Genomic DNA, 19,901 nt, shown 5'->3' with positions numbered 1-19,901 from the left:
AACATTCATCATCTTGCCCAAACATCTCTCTCTTGTAGTACATGCATTGTCATAAGTCGTCACTAGATGTACAAGGGCTGATGTCATGAATCGTCAAGGTGTCTCGTTCTATAGCGGAGCACCTAGCTACGGAGTGCGAGGTTTCGTACCTCCCACAACCGCTTCTCCTCGCGGCGCTCTCTGTCGCGCATGTCACTCTGGCTCTGCACAGGTCGCAGAACCCAGCCGCGCATCTCGCGGCGGTGTCGTTCCTCGGCCTCGCGGCACTCGGCCCACAGTTCAGGCATCTCGGTCCGCATCGGCGCACGCTCTTCCCAGCTCGCACTCGTGAGCGTGCTCATACCCGTGTGGCCCGTGGCCGCGGTCGACGCTGTCAGGCCTGTCCCAATACTCGTGTCGCTGACGAAGCGCGAGTTGAAGCCTATGCTGACGAGCTTGTGTGGGAGCTGCCGGATCGTGCCGCCCCCGCTGCCGCCGCCTGCGCTCGAAACGCTCTCCTCGTCGTCGGCCATGTCCGCGAACGGGTCAGGCTCGACCTCGTCCGGTGGCAGAAGCGACACCCAGCACATGCGCTCCGGATCGAACTTCATGTCACCGAAGATGCGCGCCTGCGGTGCACTCGTATGCGGCGACGACGCGACCGAGCTGCCAGTGAAGTGCGAGATGAGGGCGGGTCGCGCGCTGGATGCCACGGCGTCAAAGTCGCGGAGAACGCCCTCGTTGCCTTCCCATCGGCTTGTGCGGGGGTTCCAAGTCATCTCGCCGACAGTCTTGGGCTTATCCGTCGCGCCAAGATTGCGGATGAGGTTGAGCGCGGGCTTGCGCTGACGCCGCTTCTTCTTGTCCTTCTCCTTATCGTCGGCCTTGAATGTCGCCGTTGTAGGCGTTGGCGGCTGTTTGGCCATGGCACGATCGAAAGCTGTCGTCAGCTTGACTGCCTCAGCGATGGCACTCACATTTACGACCCCGCAGGGTGGAGTATGGCGACTTGGACCCGGTGCTACGCGGCGACTTTGCTGGGTCGTCATCAACACGCAGGTCCTCGAGGCCATCCAGCTCGGTACCGTCACCCCACTGCTTGGTACGCCGGGGCATCTCCATTGTCCGGGTTTTGCTACGGTTGAAAGTCGAGTTGACGGGCGGGCGCATCTTGGCGAGGCTGCTCGACGTCGGCATAGTGAGTCTGCTGCCAGGCTTCTCGCCAGGCATAATTGGGAGCGGCGGCGGAAGGTCCGATGGCCTGTGCCCACTGGCCATCGCGTCCTGCATACTGGCGAGCGACTGCTTGCGCGCGAGCGTCGGCGAGGGTGAAGGCGCCAGGTTGTGATGGCTCTTCTGAGATCGCAGGCGGTGCGAAGTGCTAGGCGCGACAGGGTTAGACGCTGTCGGCCGTGATGGCAATGCGGGCACAGGTGGTGGCTGCATCGAGTTCTCCGACGTCCGGCGAGAGCGTGTTCCCGACCGGAAGAAGGGGCTCTCCGGGCGCGTCTTGCCCGAGTTTGAGCGCAGACTACCTCCAGGGCTCCGTGCCCGTTGCGGTGGGGGCGCACTGGGCGGCGTGGGGGGTGGGGGGAAGGGGAAGGGGTACCCGAGCTTGGACGTCTCGGCCTTCTTACGCTCGGCGCCGAGGAGGAATGGCGTGGGTATTGTGCGGTTGCGCCGGTTTTTCTCGAGCCGGCGGTGTGTGAGTTCTGCTCGCGGATTATCGAACACGATCCCATCCTCGAACGAGTCATCGCCCCGTTGGGGAAGAGGTGGTGGTGGCGGGGGAGCATACTGCTGCTTGCGCTTGCGGTCCAGGATCTGATTGAGAGTGTTGGCGTTACGAGATGTGAAGAAGGAGGGGTCAGGAAGCACGATTCCATCCTCGTAGTCTTCCTCGTCCATGTTGTCTTTGTCTCCGGAGAAGTCGCGCTCGGGGTCGTCGGACACACTTGTAGCAGAGGTTTCAGAGTGGCGGCCCCGGTTGGGGCTCTCGTCGCCCCAGGAGAAGGCACCTGCGATGCTCTTGCGCCCGGTTGTGGATGGGGTGGTCGGTGCGTCCCAGTCAGTCGCGGTGGTGGCCGTCGATGCCATCGACGTGCGTGGGCGCAACTTGCGCACCGGTTGACTCTGTGTTGCGAGCGTGAGGTTCGTGAGATTGAGTGGGAGAACGAGGTCATCCTCCAAGAACTCATCGTCCTCTTGTTTAGGCGCTTTGACCTGTGGCGGCTTTGCGTAGAGTTTGATCGTGGCATTATCGTCTTTCCTTCGTGGAGGTGGCAGCTTTGCCTTGAGTGTTGCGCTCGCCTTCAATGTGTCCTGATCGCCGTCGTCGAGGTCGGGCAGGTCGTCGAGTGCATTCATGTCCGCCAGCTGCGCGGACAAGCTCTTTGGCTTGAGCTTGAGCTGAAGACCTCCTCCTCCTCCTCCTCCTCCTCCTCCTGAGCCAGTACTGCTAGTGAAACTATCGAAGGACGAGTCAAAATCAAGGTCGCCCTCCCAGGCCTTCTCAATTGCACGGGCCTTGGCCTTTACGTTGCCGCCCGCCACTGCTTTGCCGTTCGAGCCCAAGCGAGTGATGGTACCGACACCCTTTGGGCCGGAGCCCATCACAGTGGCGTTAAGCGTGAGGGTCTTCATGTTTGAGCGAGGTGATGAAGAGTCCTTGCGAGCACGCAATGTCGATGAGGGTGAACTGCTCTTGCGAAGAAGTGTAGATGTCGAAGGTGGTGTAGACTGGATGGGAAGAGGAATGCGGCTCTTGAGGGTAGGGGGTGGTGCGTCGTCGAACGCGTCGTCGTCGATCACAAAGTCATCCTCAACTATGTCCTTCAGGTGCATTTGACGCAAGGGCGAGCCACTTAGCCTCCGTTCGCGTGCGGGACGCGAAGAACGGCTGCTGCTCGAAGCTGGGCTCGATGTGGACAGCATCCCACCCTCGCCAAAGTCAAAGGATGGATCATCAGACCAGTCGTCTGCGGGCGCGACCCATCCTCCTGGAGGAGGGATTGGCATGGCCGCGGGAATGGGATGGGGGTGTGCGTGAGGGAGTAGGTCAAGATGGGGGGATCCGCGGCCAGCGCGGAGCAATAGGGGTGCTCGTCGCGACCAGGCGAGAGCGGGACGGGTGGGGTGTGGGAGAGGTAGATGGGAGGGGGTGATGGGCGCCAGATGGGATGGAGGAAGGCGCGGTTGATAAGAAATGATACGCGGGTGTCCGTGAGCGACACGAAGTGGTTTGGATGGGAGTGGAGCGGCAGGTGGCCAAGTCGGGGGTTCGTCGCGAAGTGGATAGGAAGGGAGTAGGGGAGGATATGGGGGGGTAAGGCGTGATTGAAGAGTGAAGAGAGCGACGGTGTGGGTGATGGAGAGGGGGCGATGGATGATGATGAGAAGGGAGGATGGATGCGTGTTAGGTGGGTTGTTCTCTCGCGCTTTGCTTTACTTTGGTGTTGGGCCACAGGGTTGACTCATGTGAGGGGGGGGGGGGGGGGGCGATTAAGGGTTCATTACAACGCATTCTATTCACACTTGATCTTTATTACTTTGACTGTCTAATGCATAGCCACTGGGTGATGGCGCGGTTAGTCGCCCTAGCATCAGTGCAATTGTCTCGCCTTTTGTCTCGACGCGCTCGTTCCCCACCCCCGAGGCAATTCATCTCCTCCTTCTCATCCTCGCGTCCTCGAATCGCAATGACCAAAGCCCATCTCACGGTCATATCTCCTCCCATGCCTCTCAGTGCTCATGACCACTCCACCATTGCCAGTACAGAGCGAAAAATGCACCATCCCCTCACGCTGCACTCCTTTGTTCCCCGCTGTGACCGTCACACCGTCACACCGCTGGCGCGGGTATGTGCGGCGTGACGCGCAATCAGTCGCAGTGGAGAGAGGCATGTAGCCAAGCAGTCGGTATGCAGTGTACGAGAGTCCAGAGTGGGAAGGTAGGAGAGCGCAGGGTCGGGAGCTGCACGAGGCGTTTCGCGTCTGAGGGTGTGGTATGGCGGCGCGCGTTGGTTGGCCTTGGTCGGGCACGCTGTCGGCCGGCGCACAAGCCTGCAGGCCTGTTGGCGTGCTATCCTGTCCTGCTATCCTGTTATCCGCCTGTCATATGCTGCAACCGGACTGTGGGGCCTTGAGCCCAGAGAAAGACCAGATGACCCGAAGCTATACCTGGACGACAGCGTGACTTGAGCTCCACGGTAATCTCGGAGGCACTGGTGATACAGCGTGACGGCCTCGTTGCGCCGATGCCGACGCCGGGAAAGGCAAGGTTGCGTTTAGCCCTCGGCCCTCGGTCCTCGGACCAGGCGTGATGACGCCGGGGAGCTGGGTAGCTGGGTGTCTTGCAGAGATAACGCGTGACAAACCCACCCTCGACATTCCACTGCGGCACGGCACTGGAACTTCCATTCCGGGCAGGCGTATGCTTCTGGTGGCGCCGGCGAGGACCCGAACACCTGAGAGGCGCAGGCAATACATTATTCCAGGTACAAGAGAGCCCGCACGGGTACAAGGGTATAAGAGCACAAAAGCTCAACGACACGGGCTGACGAAAGAACTCATGCATCAAGGAACAGTACCGGAGAGCTGGGAGAGCGCGATGGCGCACGGGCTGGCATGCAGTGCAAGCAGGCGCAAGCACGGCACCGCCACATCGGGGATCTGCCGCTTCCATCGGGTCCGGCCTCGCCTGTCATCTCGTGAGCCTGTGGGCGTGACTGGGGCCTGGGGCCGCTCGGCCTGGTGGCCGCATCACATCTTGACCCGCCAGTGAGGGCTCTTCCTCCACCTCAGCGCCGCGACGATCGCCGAAGCGGCGAGCGCCATGCCGCCCGCCCAGAACACGGCGGGGCGGTACGCTTTGATGCCTTCTGTGCTGCCGCCGAACGCCGCGAGGAGGTATCCCGCCGTCGGGGCGCCCATGAGGTATCCGCCGCCCCAGCCCGTCACGATCATGCCAAAGGCGACAGCCATGCGCTGCTGTCCCATGATAGTGGATACGACTGTGGGCATGATGGCGAAGAATCCGCCTGATGCCGCGCCATTGACGAGCACGAAGATTATGAGGGGCGCGAGGGAAAGAGAGGTGGGCCAGAGGACGAGGAGCGAGACGGCCGTGATGGAGAGCACGAGGAGGAGGGTGTTGAGAGGGCCCATGATGCGGTCGGAGAGGACGCCGGTCGCTAGGCGGCCAAGCGCTGAGGAGAAGTTGAAGATACACACCAGGACTGCGCCAGTCGTCGTGCTCAGGCCCATGCTTGTTGCGTACAGGGGCAGGAAAAAGGGAGGGACAAAGAGCGGGAATGTGCCGAGCACGCCGGTGATGAAGAGGGCGACGAAGTCGAGGTTCTTGAAGAGGGACCAGTCGACGAACTCGCGGCGGTTAGGCGCAAAGCGCTCCTTGATGAACCATGCCGCGGGCAGGCATGTCGCAAGCATGAGAAAGCCGACGAGGCGGAACGTCCACGCGACGCCGAGGTTGCGGACGCCGGCTTCGAGCGCCAGCGAGATGATGGCCCCGCCGAACCCGCCGCCAGAGTAGACGATGCCGAGCGCTGTGCCCTTGCGCCGCGTGAAGTACTGCGAGGGCGTAATAGAGATGACCATGAAGCAGAGGCTGACTCCGAGGCCCATCATGACGCCGGCGGTGACAAAGAGGCCGCCGACGCTGTGCGTCGCGAAGCCAGCGAGGAGCTGCGACGCGGCCATGAAAAACACGCCGACGAGCGCCATTGGCCGCGCGCCTAGTTGCCCAAACAGCCGCGAGTTGAGAATCGCGAGCGCAGAAAGCATCGAAACGGCAATGGAGCCGACAAACGCGAGCGTCGACGCCGGCGCGAGGCGCTCAGCTACAAGGGCGCCTTGTAGCACGCCCCAGGAGTACGTCGTGCCCACAAACCAGAAGCAGAGCATGGTGCAGCACGCAACGATGAGCCACGCCTGGCGCCCGCCATCGGGCGCATCTTCCGCGAGCAGGCGCGCGACTTCCGCGCTCGCGTCTAGTGTTGATGTGGGTGTTTCGGGCACGGAGGCGCCATCGTTTTTGGGAGAATTGGGGAGCGGTGAGAGTTGGATGCCCTGCTCCAGCTCGCGCTCGGTGGGGCGTGCCTCGGTGATGTCGAGTTCGAGAACGGCCTGTTTCTGCAGTGACATGGTTGCGTTACTGGGTGCGTCGCAAAACCGAGTGGAAGACGTCGGTAGCCTTGGGTCTCTCGTCGACTGATATGATCAGCACTTCCCACCCATGCGGGCAAGCGGCTGAATCAGCGGGCTTTCCGCGCGGAGCTTGCCCGAGATTTGAGTCGAAAGGTCGCTTAGCCATGCCGTCACAGTAGGCCGAGTCAGGACACCGATCTCCTGGCAGAGGCCGACAGTTTAGGAGCTCCAACGATCAACGTCGGTTGATACTTGTACACATGGCATACAGTCGTAATGCGCCTCAAAAAACACGAATAGGCCCGACGACACGCTTATCTCGCAATCGCAGAGCGCGCCCCACCACATCTGCCCGCGCAGCTGCGACAGTTCCCGCTCGCGTTGCTCCTTCAGTAAGAAGGAGCAGGAGAAGTGCGGCGTTGACCTCGCCGATGTGGAGGTGTGATCCGGCGACAGAGGTGAGGGGAACGCTGAGGGCACGCGCGAGCTGTCCGTGTCTTCCTGGCAGAGACCTAATGTCAGCCCCTCGGCCCTGATGCACACCGATCCTTTCCTGGTTGAAAGAGGACTCACTGGACGTGCGCTACCGTATTCCATGCGCGCATAATTCCCATCCAGAGCAGATATAGCGCGGCCTGTTGTGGATGCCCCGAGATCTCGGCATATGCCCATGTCGCGGATCTGCTAGGACCCTCGGCTGCCCAGCGGAGCGTGTCCTGGGTTCTGCCAATGGGGATGGCAGGCGGGGCCAGGCGCAGGCGAGCTTGAAGTTCGAACCATAGACGGGTGGAAAGGAAGCGGGGGAGGAAAGGGTGCACGGGAGCGGGGCTGCGATCAGCGCGGCACGAGGCGAGGCGAGGTGAGGCGAGGCGCGGAAGGCGAGGAGCACATGCGGGTACAGGGGTGAATGCACGCACTCTAGCACCACAAGGGCGTGTATCGCGGCCCAGAGGAGGACGAGAGTGGGCGTGGAAACTGCGTTAGCAGGCTCACAAAGCGGCGTACTGTACGCGGCCAGCATTGTTGGCGGGGATGAGGGCGAATGTGCTTTCCGCACCGCCTCGGGCTGCTCCGCATTCAGCGCGAGGGGAGGCTTGGCGTCGTCCATCGCGCCGCTGTGTTGTGTGGGAGGGGAGCAAGTCGGGGAAAGAGGCGATGTTAGACAGCTCAAACCAAGGAACTAGTAATGTCGTGAGGATGAGATGAAGGAGAAACAATGGAAATGGAGTATCGTCAGATGCATGTGTGTGGGTGGCGCACGCATGAGCGGCATGGGCGACGTGAGCGGGGTCTCCACTCAATCCCCCCGATTGAAATCACTGGGCTCCACTATATTCGCTCAAATGAGCTAATCCGCATTTGGAGATAAGGGATTTTCAGGGTCCAGACCGTCTTGCATTCCTCTCCGTTCGTGTTAACAGGCCCATTCATTGCTTCTGACCGCTCTGCCGCAGCCAGCAGCTCATGATCCGTCCGAATGAGAACAATGCAATTACACATGGGCAGCAGTCTGGTAGCCTGTCGCTGACGTGTGCTACTGTTCTAGCCGAGCGAAGCGAAATCTCTCTGCCTGTTGACGAAAGCCTCAGCTCCCACTTCACAACTGTGGAAAGGGGAAGTTTCCAGTCAGCCGCCCTTCGAAAGAACAGATTCGTACGAATCTTGCACGCGTGCGCAAAGCCTCCATGATCTACAGAGGTGCGAGAGCTTAGTATTACATGGCAGTCGCAGGGGGGGATGCAAGGGGAGGCGCGAGGTGCCAAGAGCAGAATCGAGAAGCATCGACAGGTGACGACACTGGCGTGTGTCTCAGAACAATAGGGCGAGGCTTTCCGACGCCCAGCAACCGTGCGTTTAATGTCGACGAGGTCGTCAGTGTCGGCGATAGCGTCTCGCGCGAGCGACACTCGTGGCGGGCGCCAAACCAAATGGCTCCCAAATGAATTCTTTGGTATCGCCGGCGGCTCACGGGCCTGCTGCCCCTCCCCTCCCTGCCTGGGGAATGGAAGCCAAGGCACCGTTCGAAATCAGGCGCGCATCACCAATGCTGCAGCCGCAACAATTGGTATCGCCCCGCTCGTTGCCGCCGGTGGCCAGCCGCCGCCAACCAGCCCGCCAGGAGCTATCCAGCCGCTGACATTCACTCGTGAGAAGCCCTGTCCGTGCACTCCCCAAACATGAGGAGAGGGACACTCACTCACCCTCTGTGCCCAGCTCCCAAAGCGATCCCAATGACCGTGCCCAGTGCCCAAGGCCAAGGAAGCGCCACAGACAATGCTAGTGCTTCCCATCCTCCATCTCCATCGCCTTTCTCACTCTCTCACTCTCTCCCACACTCCTCTTCATCCACTTTGCTTCATCTCCACAAGCCTCCCCACCCCCGCTCAAACTCTAGGCCCCACCACCACCACCCCCTCCCCCTCCTGGAACCATCCACACCCATTTCCTCGCACTCGGAGCGCCGGGCCATGTTCCCATCCCCGCTCATCCATTCTCCCGCCGAGGAAGGGACATGGGCGGCGCATGCGGCAGCCCGTCCCGCCGCCTTTCAGTCCCCCACCCGCGCATATAAGCGCCAGCTCACCTCGAGCTACCTCCACGAGTCCCAGTCCTTCCACCTGTCGGACGGGCTCGCGTCGCTCCTCAACCAATGGAACGACGCAGAATATGAGCTGGGCGAGTGCACCGCCGCTCGCCTGTCCATGCGCACCGCCGACCTGCGCAGCCTCTCCATCGGCGTCGGCGGCCTCCCTTACCCCGATACGCGGGTGCAGGCGGCCTTCCGCGCGCAGTGCGCGCTCAATCCCGCATCACTGGCCCAGAGCCCGCGCGACAGCGCGTCCGACTATGGGCGCCCCTTTGACGCGCGTTACGACTTGACCTCATCCTATTCTCCGAACCGCGCCTCCGACGGATGGGGCATCCACGCGCCCGAGCGCGTCCTCACCGCCCGCTGCGCGTGTTGGCGGCACGAAGCCGCGCTCGCCGTACTGGTCGTCGAGGGGTTTGCACCGCGACGCCTCACCCGCGCCTCCCTCCGGGTGTGGGAGGAGGACGAGCGGTGGCGCGCCCTCGCCCGCCTCCTCGGCGCGAGCGTCGATCACGAAGAGCCCGTGCTCCTCACGAGGCAACAGATTACCGAGAGGGTGCGTCCATCGTGTTTGGCCGCCGATACTCATATCGCAGATCTGCACATGTCCCGCTGATCTGGCCGATCTCGGGGGCGCCCTCGACGCGGCAGAGCTGGGCGTTTGCAGCATGCACGGAAACACGCCCGCAGGTAATAGCGCGTACGCCCATCTTCCTGCCGAGTGGGCGGCTGCTCTCGCCGCGGCGCCCTTCCGCATCGATATCCCTCGCTGTGCGCGCCCGCCGGCCGGACTCTTTCCCCCGCCACCCGCCACCCGCGAGGACCCCGACCCGACCGCAGCACTCACGCTCGACGAAGTCGCCGCCGTCCGCGCTGCCGACGCCTCGCCCCGTTTCTTCATCGGCGAGCATCCGGGCCAGGGGCACTCGCGCACGTCCAGCGCATGGAGCTTCAATTACGCGACGCTGAATTTTCCCGCGCCGCCCCCGAGCCCCTCACGGCTCCAGTGGGCGGACCTCGGCCCGGCCAAGGGCAAGATGACCGCTGCTGCGCGCCACCTCCTCGCGCTCGAGGAGAATGCTACTGCTGCGCGTGCGCTCGTGCGCGGCGTCGCCTTCGCCGCGTCGACTGCCGAGGCGGGGCAGGGCCGTGTTGCCGTCGCCGTCGCAGGCACGCGGATGGCGCGCTGCGTCGCGATCGACGTCAATGTCATCGCGCTTGAGCTCACACCAAAGTCGGACTCAGACCCATGGGGCGACTCGTTGACCAACTCGGTGCTTGTCGAGGAGGAAGAGGAGGGTGAGGACAGCGAGAACAAGAGGGACGATAATGGACAAGTACAACAAGATCAAGAGGAGCAACGTAATCAACCTCCTCTACGCCCGTCGCCACGGAGCAGACGCAGCTCGCGCAGCATCCACAACTTCCCGCCAAACTTTGCAAGCCACATCGACCTGCGCACCCTCCTCGCGGGCGATGTATGGGAGCGCGTCCCCCACGACCTCGTAAGCTTCCGAAGCTGGCCCTTCCCCGTCCTCCCGGGGCCGGGGCACGAAGAGGCGCAGGACGCGCTGCTTCTTGACGACTGCCTCAGCATAAATGAGATGTACAAAACGCGCGCGAGCGCCCCCCGTGCCCAGCCGGCCCAGGTGCCCCGCACCCAAGCGCCCCCTTCGCCCGAAAGCCTGCCCCCCACTCCGCTCGACGGGCCTGGACACGCCGAATGTCGTGCGAATAAGCACGGCACGCACGCCGAGGGACCGACTTGCGGCCTCGGGTTCTTCCCTGTCCCGTCGCCGGATCCCAACAGCACGCTCAGCCTCTCCGTGCCCCCACCGCCCCAGGCCGTGCTGGTGAAGCCGGAGACTGGCCTCCCGACGCCAGACTCACCGTCCGCAGTTCCCTCATTTCATGCTCCAAGCGCGCCGTCCTTCCCCGAGTCCCACACGCCTCGCCAATGCCGGACGACGCCGGGTAGTCCATACCTCCCGGCCCCTACCCACTCCGTGTTCGGTGCGCCCCCGCCCGTGCCCCCCGTCAAGCCTCTTCCTCTGCCCGAGATACACGCAGACGGACCCCACGAGATGCAGCATACGGCTGACGAAACCCCCGGCGCTCCATGGCAGGTCCCGCCGCGCTCGCTGCCTATCTGGCCCCCGCCCTCGGCCCCGCCCTCGCTCCCTCCCTCGCCTGCGCTCCGGCCCTCCCCGCCGCCCCTCGTCCCGCCGCCGTGCATGCACATGCCGTGCGTGCGCGCCATCGCCGACCGCACCAAGCCTGACTCGCTCAACCTGCAACGCTTGTACGACGCGCTCGTGGCGGGGATCTACGCGCTCGGCGATCGGCCGCGCACAGAATGTCTCGCTACGTCGCCGGTCGGCGCGCCCCGCGGCCCTCTCGCGGACGAGGTGCGCGCCATCGCGCGTGTTGTGAGACGCGACAGACGCGCGCGCAAGGCGCGGGCCGACGAGGTCGCGGCGCCGGTGAAACGCGCGAACTCGGCCGACCCGCTCAAGAATATGCTGCCCATCACGCCGGTGTCGTCGCGCTCGACTACGTCGTCACGATCAGCAGCGTCGCCAAACAGATTCGCGAGCTTCAAACGGTTCTGGAAGAGCCCGGCGCCCACCGAGCTCCCCACTGCGCCGCCGACGCGCAGACCAAGCGCGACCACGCTCGCGCCCCCGCAGCTTGCGCCGCCGTGCGTCACGCCAGAGAGCGCACACATGGTGACGCCCGGCCAGGAGAACATGATGGAAGAGCTGCGCTGGGCCCTCCGCCAATCCGCGACGTCGCCAAAGCCCAAACCCTCGCTCATGCGATTTCCGCCGCACCAGCAGGGGTCGCAGGCCGAGTTGCCTACCATCTCCGACTCGGTGCCGGAGCGTGAAACCGAGGGTGAAGCCGAGCAGGAGGCAGAGTACGAGCCCGTGCTGGCCGCGCTTGAGCAGACGGGCATCGTCGTCGTTGGCGTCCACCCGGCGTTCATGGACATGCTTATGCGTGAGGTCGCTGGTGTGTCAGTATAATGGCCGTCAGTTGTAGTTTCCAGTTGTAGAAGATTGTTGTGCTGTGGTAAATGCTGCATGCAAGGTTGTTGTGACTTAGAATGCTTTCTCGTACTGATGTTAGTCCTGGTCGCGACAGCACTCACGAAGCACAGGTATGCGCGCGCGGCCATAACTTCCTGGACGCTCGCGAGACGAATCTCGGTGTCGCTCGCGTAGCACCACACCCGGCGATCGGGTTTGTTGGGCCCCTCGTCCAGCGTGAGGCGCTCCATGAGCTCGGCATGGTTCTCACCGGGAGGCATGAATAGCCGCTCGGGATCGACGAGCACATACGCAATGTAGTGCCCGCCGACCATGGTGCCGAGGTGCACCACCACCGCGTACAACCTGTACGGCATGGGTGTGCGGTTGGGGCACTGCTCGGGGCTCGGCCAGTCTTGGTATGGTGCGCGAGGCCCCTGGGGCGTTGGCACGACTTTAAAGTCGTTTCTATTCGGTGCCATGAACGGCGCGATGTCGAGCGTTTCAGGGAACGACACAAAGTCGTCGATTCTGTCGTTAGCGCTGTGCGGTAGAGAGACATACTTCTTCAGGCTCGAGAACGTCGAGTACACCGAGCTCGTTGTCTGCTTGAACCGCTTGATGTGGAACACTAGCACTTCGGGCGCCTTGGCTATCAGGTATCGCTTGAAGGCGCGGCGGAGAACAAAGTGTTTGTTACGGCTCTGTCGCCTATCGAGTACTGGTCGGAGGAATGAGCGGCGCTGAAGGTCGGGCGGCGGTTCGTCGTCGCTGTCGCTGCTGGAGTCGCTGAGGCCGTCCGAGTCTGATCCCGGGGCAGGGAAGACGGTCGAACCGGAGACGCTGGACGTATCAGTCGCATACGCCGTAGTCGAGCTGGCAAGTGAAGTGAGACTGCTTGCCCCGGTGGAGCTAACAGAGCTAACAGCTGCGAGTGAGGTACTGCCGCTCGGTGCGGGCGAGAACTGTTCGGGCGTCTGCACGACTTGGCGGAGGGGCGAGGGCGCACGCATAATCCCGGAATTGTGAGGGATGTCGCGCCCCAAGCGTGCGTTGTCAGTCTCCTCGACAGCAATAGAAGGCACCTCGCCGTTGGCCGGCGTGTGTCCCTCGCTGGTGCGGTTCGAGTAACGCCCAACTTTGATCTTCCAGCACTTGTGGCACGCGAACGCGTTGTCGCCCTCTAACACCTCGACGGCCGTGAAGCTCTTTAGGCTCTCTACAAGCCCATAGTCCTTTGGCGGAGCGGCTTCCCCGGCGTGTGCCGCGCGCAGCTTGGCAAGCGGATCGTTCGCATCAGGCGGGCCAGGTGGGCCATACAGGATTCGTTGAATATACGCCGTTTGCGCAGGTGTAGGCGTGGCAGCATGATGATGATGGTGGGACGAGGGCAATGATGGGGTGGAGCCATTGGGGTCCGGTGAGGCAGCTCGATGAGTGGGCGGGCCGCCGTCGGGGATGGGAGGCGCAGGCTCAAGACGTGCCGACGAGTCGAGCTGCGGTGAGACACCAGGCGATTTGTCCGGCGACGTGCCCGCCTTGTCCTTGTCCTTGTCCTTGTCCTTGTCCTTCTTGTCTTTGTCCTTGCGCCGGAACGAGAAGGAGGGGCGAACTCTCGAGCCGCGTTTGGTGCTGCTGGAGCGGTAGAGTCCTGTTGTACTTTGGGTGCTATCCGCGTCCGAAGATGGCTGACGTGGCGCACGCCCGTGTCCAAGCCCCAAGTGCCTATGCCTTCCGTGCTCGCTGTCACTCCCTTCGGGCTCGGACATGGTCGCGTGCGAATTGTCGAGGTGTTTACCCTTGGGCGTAAGGCGGTGTGCAAGCCCTCGAAATCGGTCACGTTTACGCTGACGGGCGGGTGCGTCGTCGTCACCACGCATGCTCAGTGACAGGTCGAGGAAGCCCTCGTACGTGTGCGAGACTGACTTGCACGTTTCACAAACGACAATGGAAGCCAACAACCCCCCGAACAAGACGTCAACAAAGGGTATGAGCTCGAGCTCAGCTTGTACACCCGCGCCTGTCGAAGCTGGAAGCACAGCCAATGTACCGGGAGCGGCAGGGGGCGCACCAGCCGTCGCACGCTCCTTGTTGATGAGCTTGATGACGTCCTTCTCCTCCATCTCCATCGAGTCGAGCAGATGTCGCAACAGCTCATGCGCGTCCTGCTGTGCAAACTCGTCATATTGATCGTACTTGCGAGCGAGCTCTTTAAGAAGGGAGCGCAACGTCATGGAATGCCTCATACTTGATTCGCCTGGCCCGCTAGTCCCACCTCCATTGTCCTTCATCGTCCATGCCTTGTGCAGCATGTTAGTGAACGCACGCGTCACGGGGAGAAGAGGATACAATGGAGGTTCCAACGAGTCAGCGCGGAGACAAGGCGTCGCCTCGGCCGTCTGGACGGCTGGAGGAAGGAGCGAGCTGGGCGCGGGCTGAAGGGGGAGGGCAGGGTTAGCTCGTAAGAGACTGATTAGTGCCGGTGTTGCTGCAAGCTACATTCAGCAGGGACGGTGGGGGGATAACACACCGACTGGAAAGTCGAGTTGAGGAAGCAAGTCATGCCCATATTGATGATGCCTGCGGGCTTGTTGGTGTGCATGGGTCGGTCATCAGCGGTGGAGACGCGCGGCGAGAGCGCCGGCGATGGAACTTTGGACTGCGGGGCCGAGCGGCTCATGATGGAATGGGCCGATCGTAGCGGAGAGCAGCTTCAGAGGAGCCGGAACAAGCGGCGCGGCGAGGAGGTATGGAGGGAGGCGAGATGATGATGGAGAATGACCAGGAGGGAGGAGGGAGGAGGGAGAGAGGGAGGATGATGATTCACGCAAGCCAGGGAAGAGGGAATGGATCCGAACAGGGCACAGTGGACGGCCCACGCAGCTTCAAACGCCAATGCCGCCACGACGGAAAGGATTCGGTGCTGAGCGTGTAGATATTGTGGAGAGAGATGAGGAGAAAGGAAGTTGAAGGAAATTGGTTAATGTCGAGATGGAGGAGACTGGTGAGTTGCGAGGGATCGAGCGAGCCCGCGACGATGCGAAGCCGGCCGGCCCACAACCCACAACGCGGGGAGGTGGGGTGGGGAAGCTTCGGCTACTTACCCCACCTCCACCCTGCAGCTGCCCACTCATGCAGTTAGTTTACCGCCATGCAATGGCCAACAGCCCACACGCTTCACACAACACGTGTGTCGTGCGCCGTTACTGTTCGACAGCTCAACTACATGCACAACGAGTAACAGTACAATCGTTTCTTCTTTCTCATTCACTTTTTCTTCTTGAGTTGCCCGCGCATTGGCTTTAAAATGTTCGGCTCTCGGTAGGGCACCATCTACTGATGGGGCGAGACCTGATCAGCTGGTATTAGATGGCTTTCGCAGTTGCTCCGGGAGATACGCACCGTGAAGGACACCCTTCTTGACGAGCTCGTCAACCGAGGGGCGGTTACCGATATCCTTGTCAAGGCGGTCCTGACGTTAGCGACGATGCCATGAGGACGTACACTGCACATCGAACGCTCGAGGTCGGAGCGCTTGGCGGCTAGGGGGTCATTGGGGCGGCCTGGGGTCAGCCAATCCAGATAGATTATCAAGCATGCGGAGGTGATCCGGTGAGCCCCGTTCACCACAATTTCGCCGAGTGTCTCGCAAGGAAGGCTCTTGATCGGCAGAGCGTCCAAGGAGCACAACACTGAATCACTGCGCCCCCCGGACGCCCCAACGGAGCGCAACAGAACCCCCCGCCCGTTCATTGTCCCGTGCGAGATCCAAACAGCATCATTATAGCTGTCCGTGACGTCGAAGTCATCGTCCAACAATTAGCTCACCCTTGAGAATATTCTTGTTCTGCAGCTCCGAGGCAATGGGGCGGTTAGCCATCATGCGCTCCATGCGCTGGCGATCAACAGGTGAGGTGGGCGAGAGATCGTGCGAGTCGTCAACGCCAGAGGTGTCGATCTTGGAGGGGACAGGAACGGGTGCGGCCACTGTGGTCAGCGAGGGAGAGGGGGGAGGGGGGAGGGGGGAGGGGGAAACCGGGGAGAGGAAGGCATAACGCGCGAGCATCGACCTGTCCGCACGCGGCGTCAGACACAGATCACAGAGAAGGTTTATGTTTCGCGATCAGGGAGGTCCTCGGACAATGGTGATGAGTGGGACGGCGGAGGAGGCGAGGAGCGAGGAGGTTGTGAGAGCGTGAGAGCGTGGGACTGACTGATTGAGGTGGTTCAGAGTTGATGGTGTTGAGTGGAGAGAGAGAGAGAGAGATGAAGAAGAAGACAAGAGTGAAGAGGAGACGATGGGAAACGCTAAATCTGTACAGTAGGTAGACCCAGCGGCTGGTCGGCTGGAAGGGCGGAATAGATTGGTTGCTGTGCAAGGTGAGCGACCTTGGGCCGGCCTTGGTCCCCCCGATCTTGACTTGCGGTCACGAGATCATCACGTCCTGTGTGTCCGGTGGCCGGTGGAGGCTCACACAAACAAGAGGTGACGTCAAGCTCATTCGACTTGAACATTGCAATTCGCCTGACAAATCCCCTATCCCACTGTCATTAGCATCGTTTATTGACTTATCTAAGAGTCTAACGGCCACGGAGCGCATCCAATGCGACTGCTCCTTGCCCAGCCCCAGTAATCCCGTCGCTCGTTGGTACACACGACAGGAAGGTATAAAGATGGCTTGCCTAATTGCCTAATTGTTCCGCCGCGCCCTATCTTTGGCCGCGGGCGCTGCGTCGCCGCATCGCCAGATCGCCAGATCGCCGGAACCGGGGTGGCCTAGGCGCCTAGGCGCCGGGGGGCTTGATATCGCGTGCCCTACTACCAGCCGCCAACACTCTCCTCACAAGATCACTTTCTCTAGTGGATCTCGAGTAGATCACGTAGAGATAGTCCACGAACGATAAGCCGGTCCGTTGGAATAGGAGCGGAATGAACTGCTGCAACGAGACGGACGAGAGGTGGTCGCATCATGCCAGCGTGCCTCATGTCAACACCCGGGACTTCAGGAGGCTCATCGGCCGGCATACCGGGCCACTCGAGCAGTTCGGGCAGGAGATGGCTTGGGCCTCGCTTATACATTCAAAAGAGCGACGAGCAAGCAAGGCAGAGGGCGGGAGATGAGGGGTTAGAGGCGGAAGGAAGCTCTGGGTGGCGTTTTTTTTTCTGACTGAAGCGCCAGTCGTCGCTGGCTGCTGCTTGCTGGCTGGGATCACGGGAGTGGGCATACGATCCGGTGGGCGGTGGGATGAAAGGGGGTAGAGTTGATATTTGGCTCCGTCATTCCTCTATGTAAAGGGGGAGCCTCGTGGCATTCCCTATGGCCTCGGAGTGTGTACCTTTGGATTATGCCTCCGTCGCGCCGTCGCAGACAGCGACCCTGGGCGATTCTCGCATGGTCCAGCTAGAGGAGTGTGAGAGAGAGGAGGATCCGAGGAGGCTATCAAGGAGCCCTAATCCCCTCTCATACGATTCTCCTTCATCCTCCTTTCACTCTCTCTCACTCTTCACTCTCACTCCACCACTCTACTCCTTACTCGTCCTCCTCCTCCTACTACTACTACTCCTCTCCTCCTACTCATCACCTAATCATCCCTCATCACCACCTCTTTCCTCTAATCCATCTCCAATCGACACTCTCATCCCTCCTCCTCCAACGCCTATACGCCTACTGGCCTCGCCGCTCCCGGTCCCCTTCTCGCTGCCGCGTCACCCACCCCTTTTCATCCTTCCCCCCCATTGGCCTGCCCACCGCCAAACCCACCACCACCCCTTCCTCGCCGTCTCCCCCACACCGTGCTCACCATGCCCTCCAAGGCCCACTCATCCTCCAAAGCTCCCACCCGCCAGCCAAAAAACATTGTCGTCGTTGGCGGCGGCATCGTCGGAGTCTGCACGGCTTACTTCCTCGCCATCTCACCTCACCGTGCAGCCGGATCCAAGATCACCCTCGTCGAAGGCACAGGCGTCGCCTCGGCTGCCTCCGGAAATGCGGGCGGCTTCCTTGCCCGTGACTGGCACGGCCCCGCAACTGCTAGTAAGTGGCTAGTGGCTCCCCTATACTCCGACAAGACAAGCCATGAGGTTTTCAGAAGGCGTCGGGCGCAACTGGTCCGAACCGTGAGAAGGAGGGCGGGCGTCGGAAGACACGAAATGACGCGGTCGCGGACATCACGTATCCGTTTTCCTGCCACCGTCGACGTTGACTGGCCTCGGGGCCTCCACTACTCCAGACTGCCGGAATGGACCCAGTCACCATTCACCCATGCATTGTGGAGTCATATCGATCCTCGTGCACTCGGACCCCGAAAGAGATGTCGTAGAGAGTGACGAAGGCGGGCAAAGATGCCCTTTCCCTGCGCAGTCCTGTCAGCTATCGGGCAGCACTGTATGCTTCATTCCTATCCAGTCCTATCCTTGTCGTTCTTGCTCTCCGTTCTCCGTTCTCTCCAGCTTTCCAGATTCTGTTGACCTGTACCCTCGGTCGAAAGAGTGAAAGTTGGACAGAGGCGCAGAGTTGGCGGAACGACATGTCGGGTGTCACCTTGCGCGCGTGCGCCCCTCCCTCTTCCACACACGTGTGCTGACCTCAGGCCTTTCTGCAATGTCGTTCGACTTACACCGCAAGCTTGCGGAGCAGTTCGGGGGCTCCAAGCATTGGGGATATCGTTCTGTTGACACTTTGGTAAGTCCACTTTCACCCGTGGCGTGCTGTTGCTGCCTTGTGCGCCGCGCCTCCGTCAACCTTCCCCCGCTCCTCACCTTTTGCTCACACTTCAGTCCGTGACAATCGATGGGCAGGCAGAACCTGCCACCTCCCGTTCGCCTGTGCCGTGGATCCCCAAGGGAAATATTCACAAGCACTCGCAGCTCGGCACACATTCCACGACAGCACAGTGCCACCCTCGGCTGTTAACGAGATTCCTCGCCGAGCGATTCCTGCGCGAAGAGGGCTGCTCCCTTGTGCTTGGGACGGCCAAGGCGCTGGCATTGGACTCTGAAGGTGTGCCTCAGACTCTCATGGTCAATCTCAAAGAGGACGGAAGCGAGCGTATCATTGATGTCGACACGGTCATTCTCACAGCGGGACCATGGCTTGGCCGCTTGGCCGAGGCTCTCCTCCCTTCGTCGGCGGCGCGAGGCATCGCAGTCGATGGCCAGATGGCCCACACCCTTCTCCTCCGTCCCAAAGAGCCGACAACTCCTCACTGCTTATTCGTCGACCTCACCCTTAATGACGGCGCAGTATCCGAGCCTGAAGTGTACCCGCGGCCTGACGGGACCGTTGTCATGTGAGTTCAGCCGAGTTGAGCAGCTCGCTTTCAATGACACTCGTCATCCCAGCCGATGGAGGATACGTCAGTCTCCATCGGCTCAGATAAACACGTGTCCGACGCTGACGATCAGTTGCGGTGCTTCATGTGCCGTCGACTTGCCTGAGACTGCTGGAGATATCATTGGCGACCCCGCGTCCGTTGACAAGTTGCGGACACAAGCTGCCGGCATCTCACCGGTGTTCAGCGAGGAGGGCGGTGCGACGTTTGAGTCGTCGACAGCATGTTTCCTCCCAATCCCCGATCGCGGACGCCCTTGCATTGGCAAGGTTCCAGGCATGGAGGGCGTGTACGTTGGTGGCGGGCTCAGCTGCTGGGGCATTACCCAAGGCCCGGGCACAGGATTGGTACTCGCCGAGATGGTGCTCGAGGGCGAGGCCAAGACAGCGGATGTGTCCAAGCTGTCACCATAGGTGTGTGCTGGTGGGCTGGCAGAGTGAAGAAGGGAAGAAGTCGGGGAAGAAGTCGGGGCGAGAGGTGCATTGCAGTCGGTCCGTACCTCCATAAGCATGTACGGTTGGTTGCTCATGGCTGACAGCTAATGGTGATGCAAAACGCTGATGTCAAGGTTTGCTGATGGCGATGAAACGCTGCTGATGCCGATGGGACGCACGTACAAATGACGAACGACATTTCGAGGGATCTTTCGTCCAATGTGCTTTGTTTGCAAGGATCGGTCGCCACGACGCAGACCCACCACCGCGACGTCTAGAGGAGGCCGAGCGAGGTGCCCGCGAAGCGGCACGCGGGGGTCGCTCCGCTGCTTCCACGGCACGCACACAACCGCCATGACGGACGAGGCGG

General features: G+C 61.5%; 5 protein-coding genes across 5 annotated transcripts; 2 read left to right on the top strand and 3 right to left on the bottom strand.

The window, feature by feature from the left end:
- Positions 1–122: 122 nt before the first annotated feature.
- COLE_03082 (uncharacterized protein) lies at positions 123–2,997 on the bottom strand (the record flags this gene model as incomplete). Its single annotated transcript, XM_018425971.2, has 2 exons — positions 123–919; positions 957–2,997. 2 exons carry the CDS (start codon positions 2,995–2,997, stop codon positions 123–125), a joined length of 2,838 nt encoding a protein of 945 aa, XP_018280153.1.
- Positions 2,998–4,739: 1,742 nt separating this feature from the next.
- COLE_03081 (uncharacterized protein) lies at positions 4,740–5,900 on the bottom strand (the record flags this gene model as incomplete). The annotated part of the gene is made up of 1 exon (XM_018424956.2): positions 4,740–5,900. The coding sequence occupies one exon, from the start codon at positions 5,898–5,900 to the stop codon at positions 4,740–4,742; it is 1,161 nt and encodes a 386-aa protein (XP_018280154.2).
- Positions 5,901–8,845: 2,945 nt separating this feature from the next.
- COLE_03080 (uncharacterized protein) lies at positions 8,846–11,762 on the top strand (the record flags this gene model as incomplete). Its single annotated transcript, XM_018425972.1, has 2 exons — positions 8,846–9,289; positions 9,330–11,762. The coding sequence occupies 2 exons, from the start codon at positions 8,846–8,848 to the stop codon at positions 11,760–11,762; spliced, it is 2,877 nt and encodes a 958-aa protein (XP_018280155.1).
- A 3,336-nt stretch (positions 11,763–15,098) lies between these two features.
- On the bottom strand, positions 15,099–15,831 carry COLE_03079 (uncharacterized protein; the record flags this gene model as incomplete). The annotated part of the gene is made up of 4 exons (XM_018422724.2): positions 15,099–15,124; positions 15,168–15,237; positions 15,270–15,328; positions 15,594–15,831. The coding sequence occupies 4 exons, from the start codon at positions 15,829–15,831 to the stop codon at positions 15,099–15,101; spliced, it is 393 nt and encodes a 130-aa protein (XP_018280158.2).
- A 1,737-nt stretch (positions 15,832–17,568) lies between these two features.
- Positions 17,569–19,510, top strand: COLE_03078 (uncharacterized protein; the record flags this gene model as incomplete). Its single annotated transcript, XM_018426556.2, has 4 exons — positions 17,569–17,800; positions 18,357–18,448; positions 18,544–19,055; positions 19,171–19,510. 4 exons carry the CDS (start codon positions 17,569–17,571, stop codon positions 19,508–19,510), a joined length of 1,176 nt encoding a protein of 391 aa, XP_018280159.1.
- Between the last annotated feature and the right edge of the window lie 391 nt (positions 19,511–19,901).

Source organism: Cutaneotrichosporon oleaginosum (genome assembly GCF_008065305.1).
Source record: "Cutaneotrichosporon oleaginosum strain ATCC 20508 chromosome Unknown ATCC20508_contig02, whole genome shotgun sequence".
NCBI classification, from domain to species: Eukaryota; Fungi; Basidiomycota; class Tremellomycetes; order Trichosporonales; family Trichosporonaceae; genus Cutaneotrichosporon; species Cutaneotrichosporon oleaginosum.
Note: the sequence above shows the minus strand (reverse complement) of the source record. Positions and strands in the feature narration are given on the sequence as shown.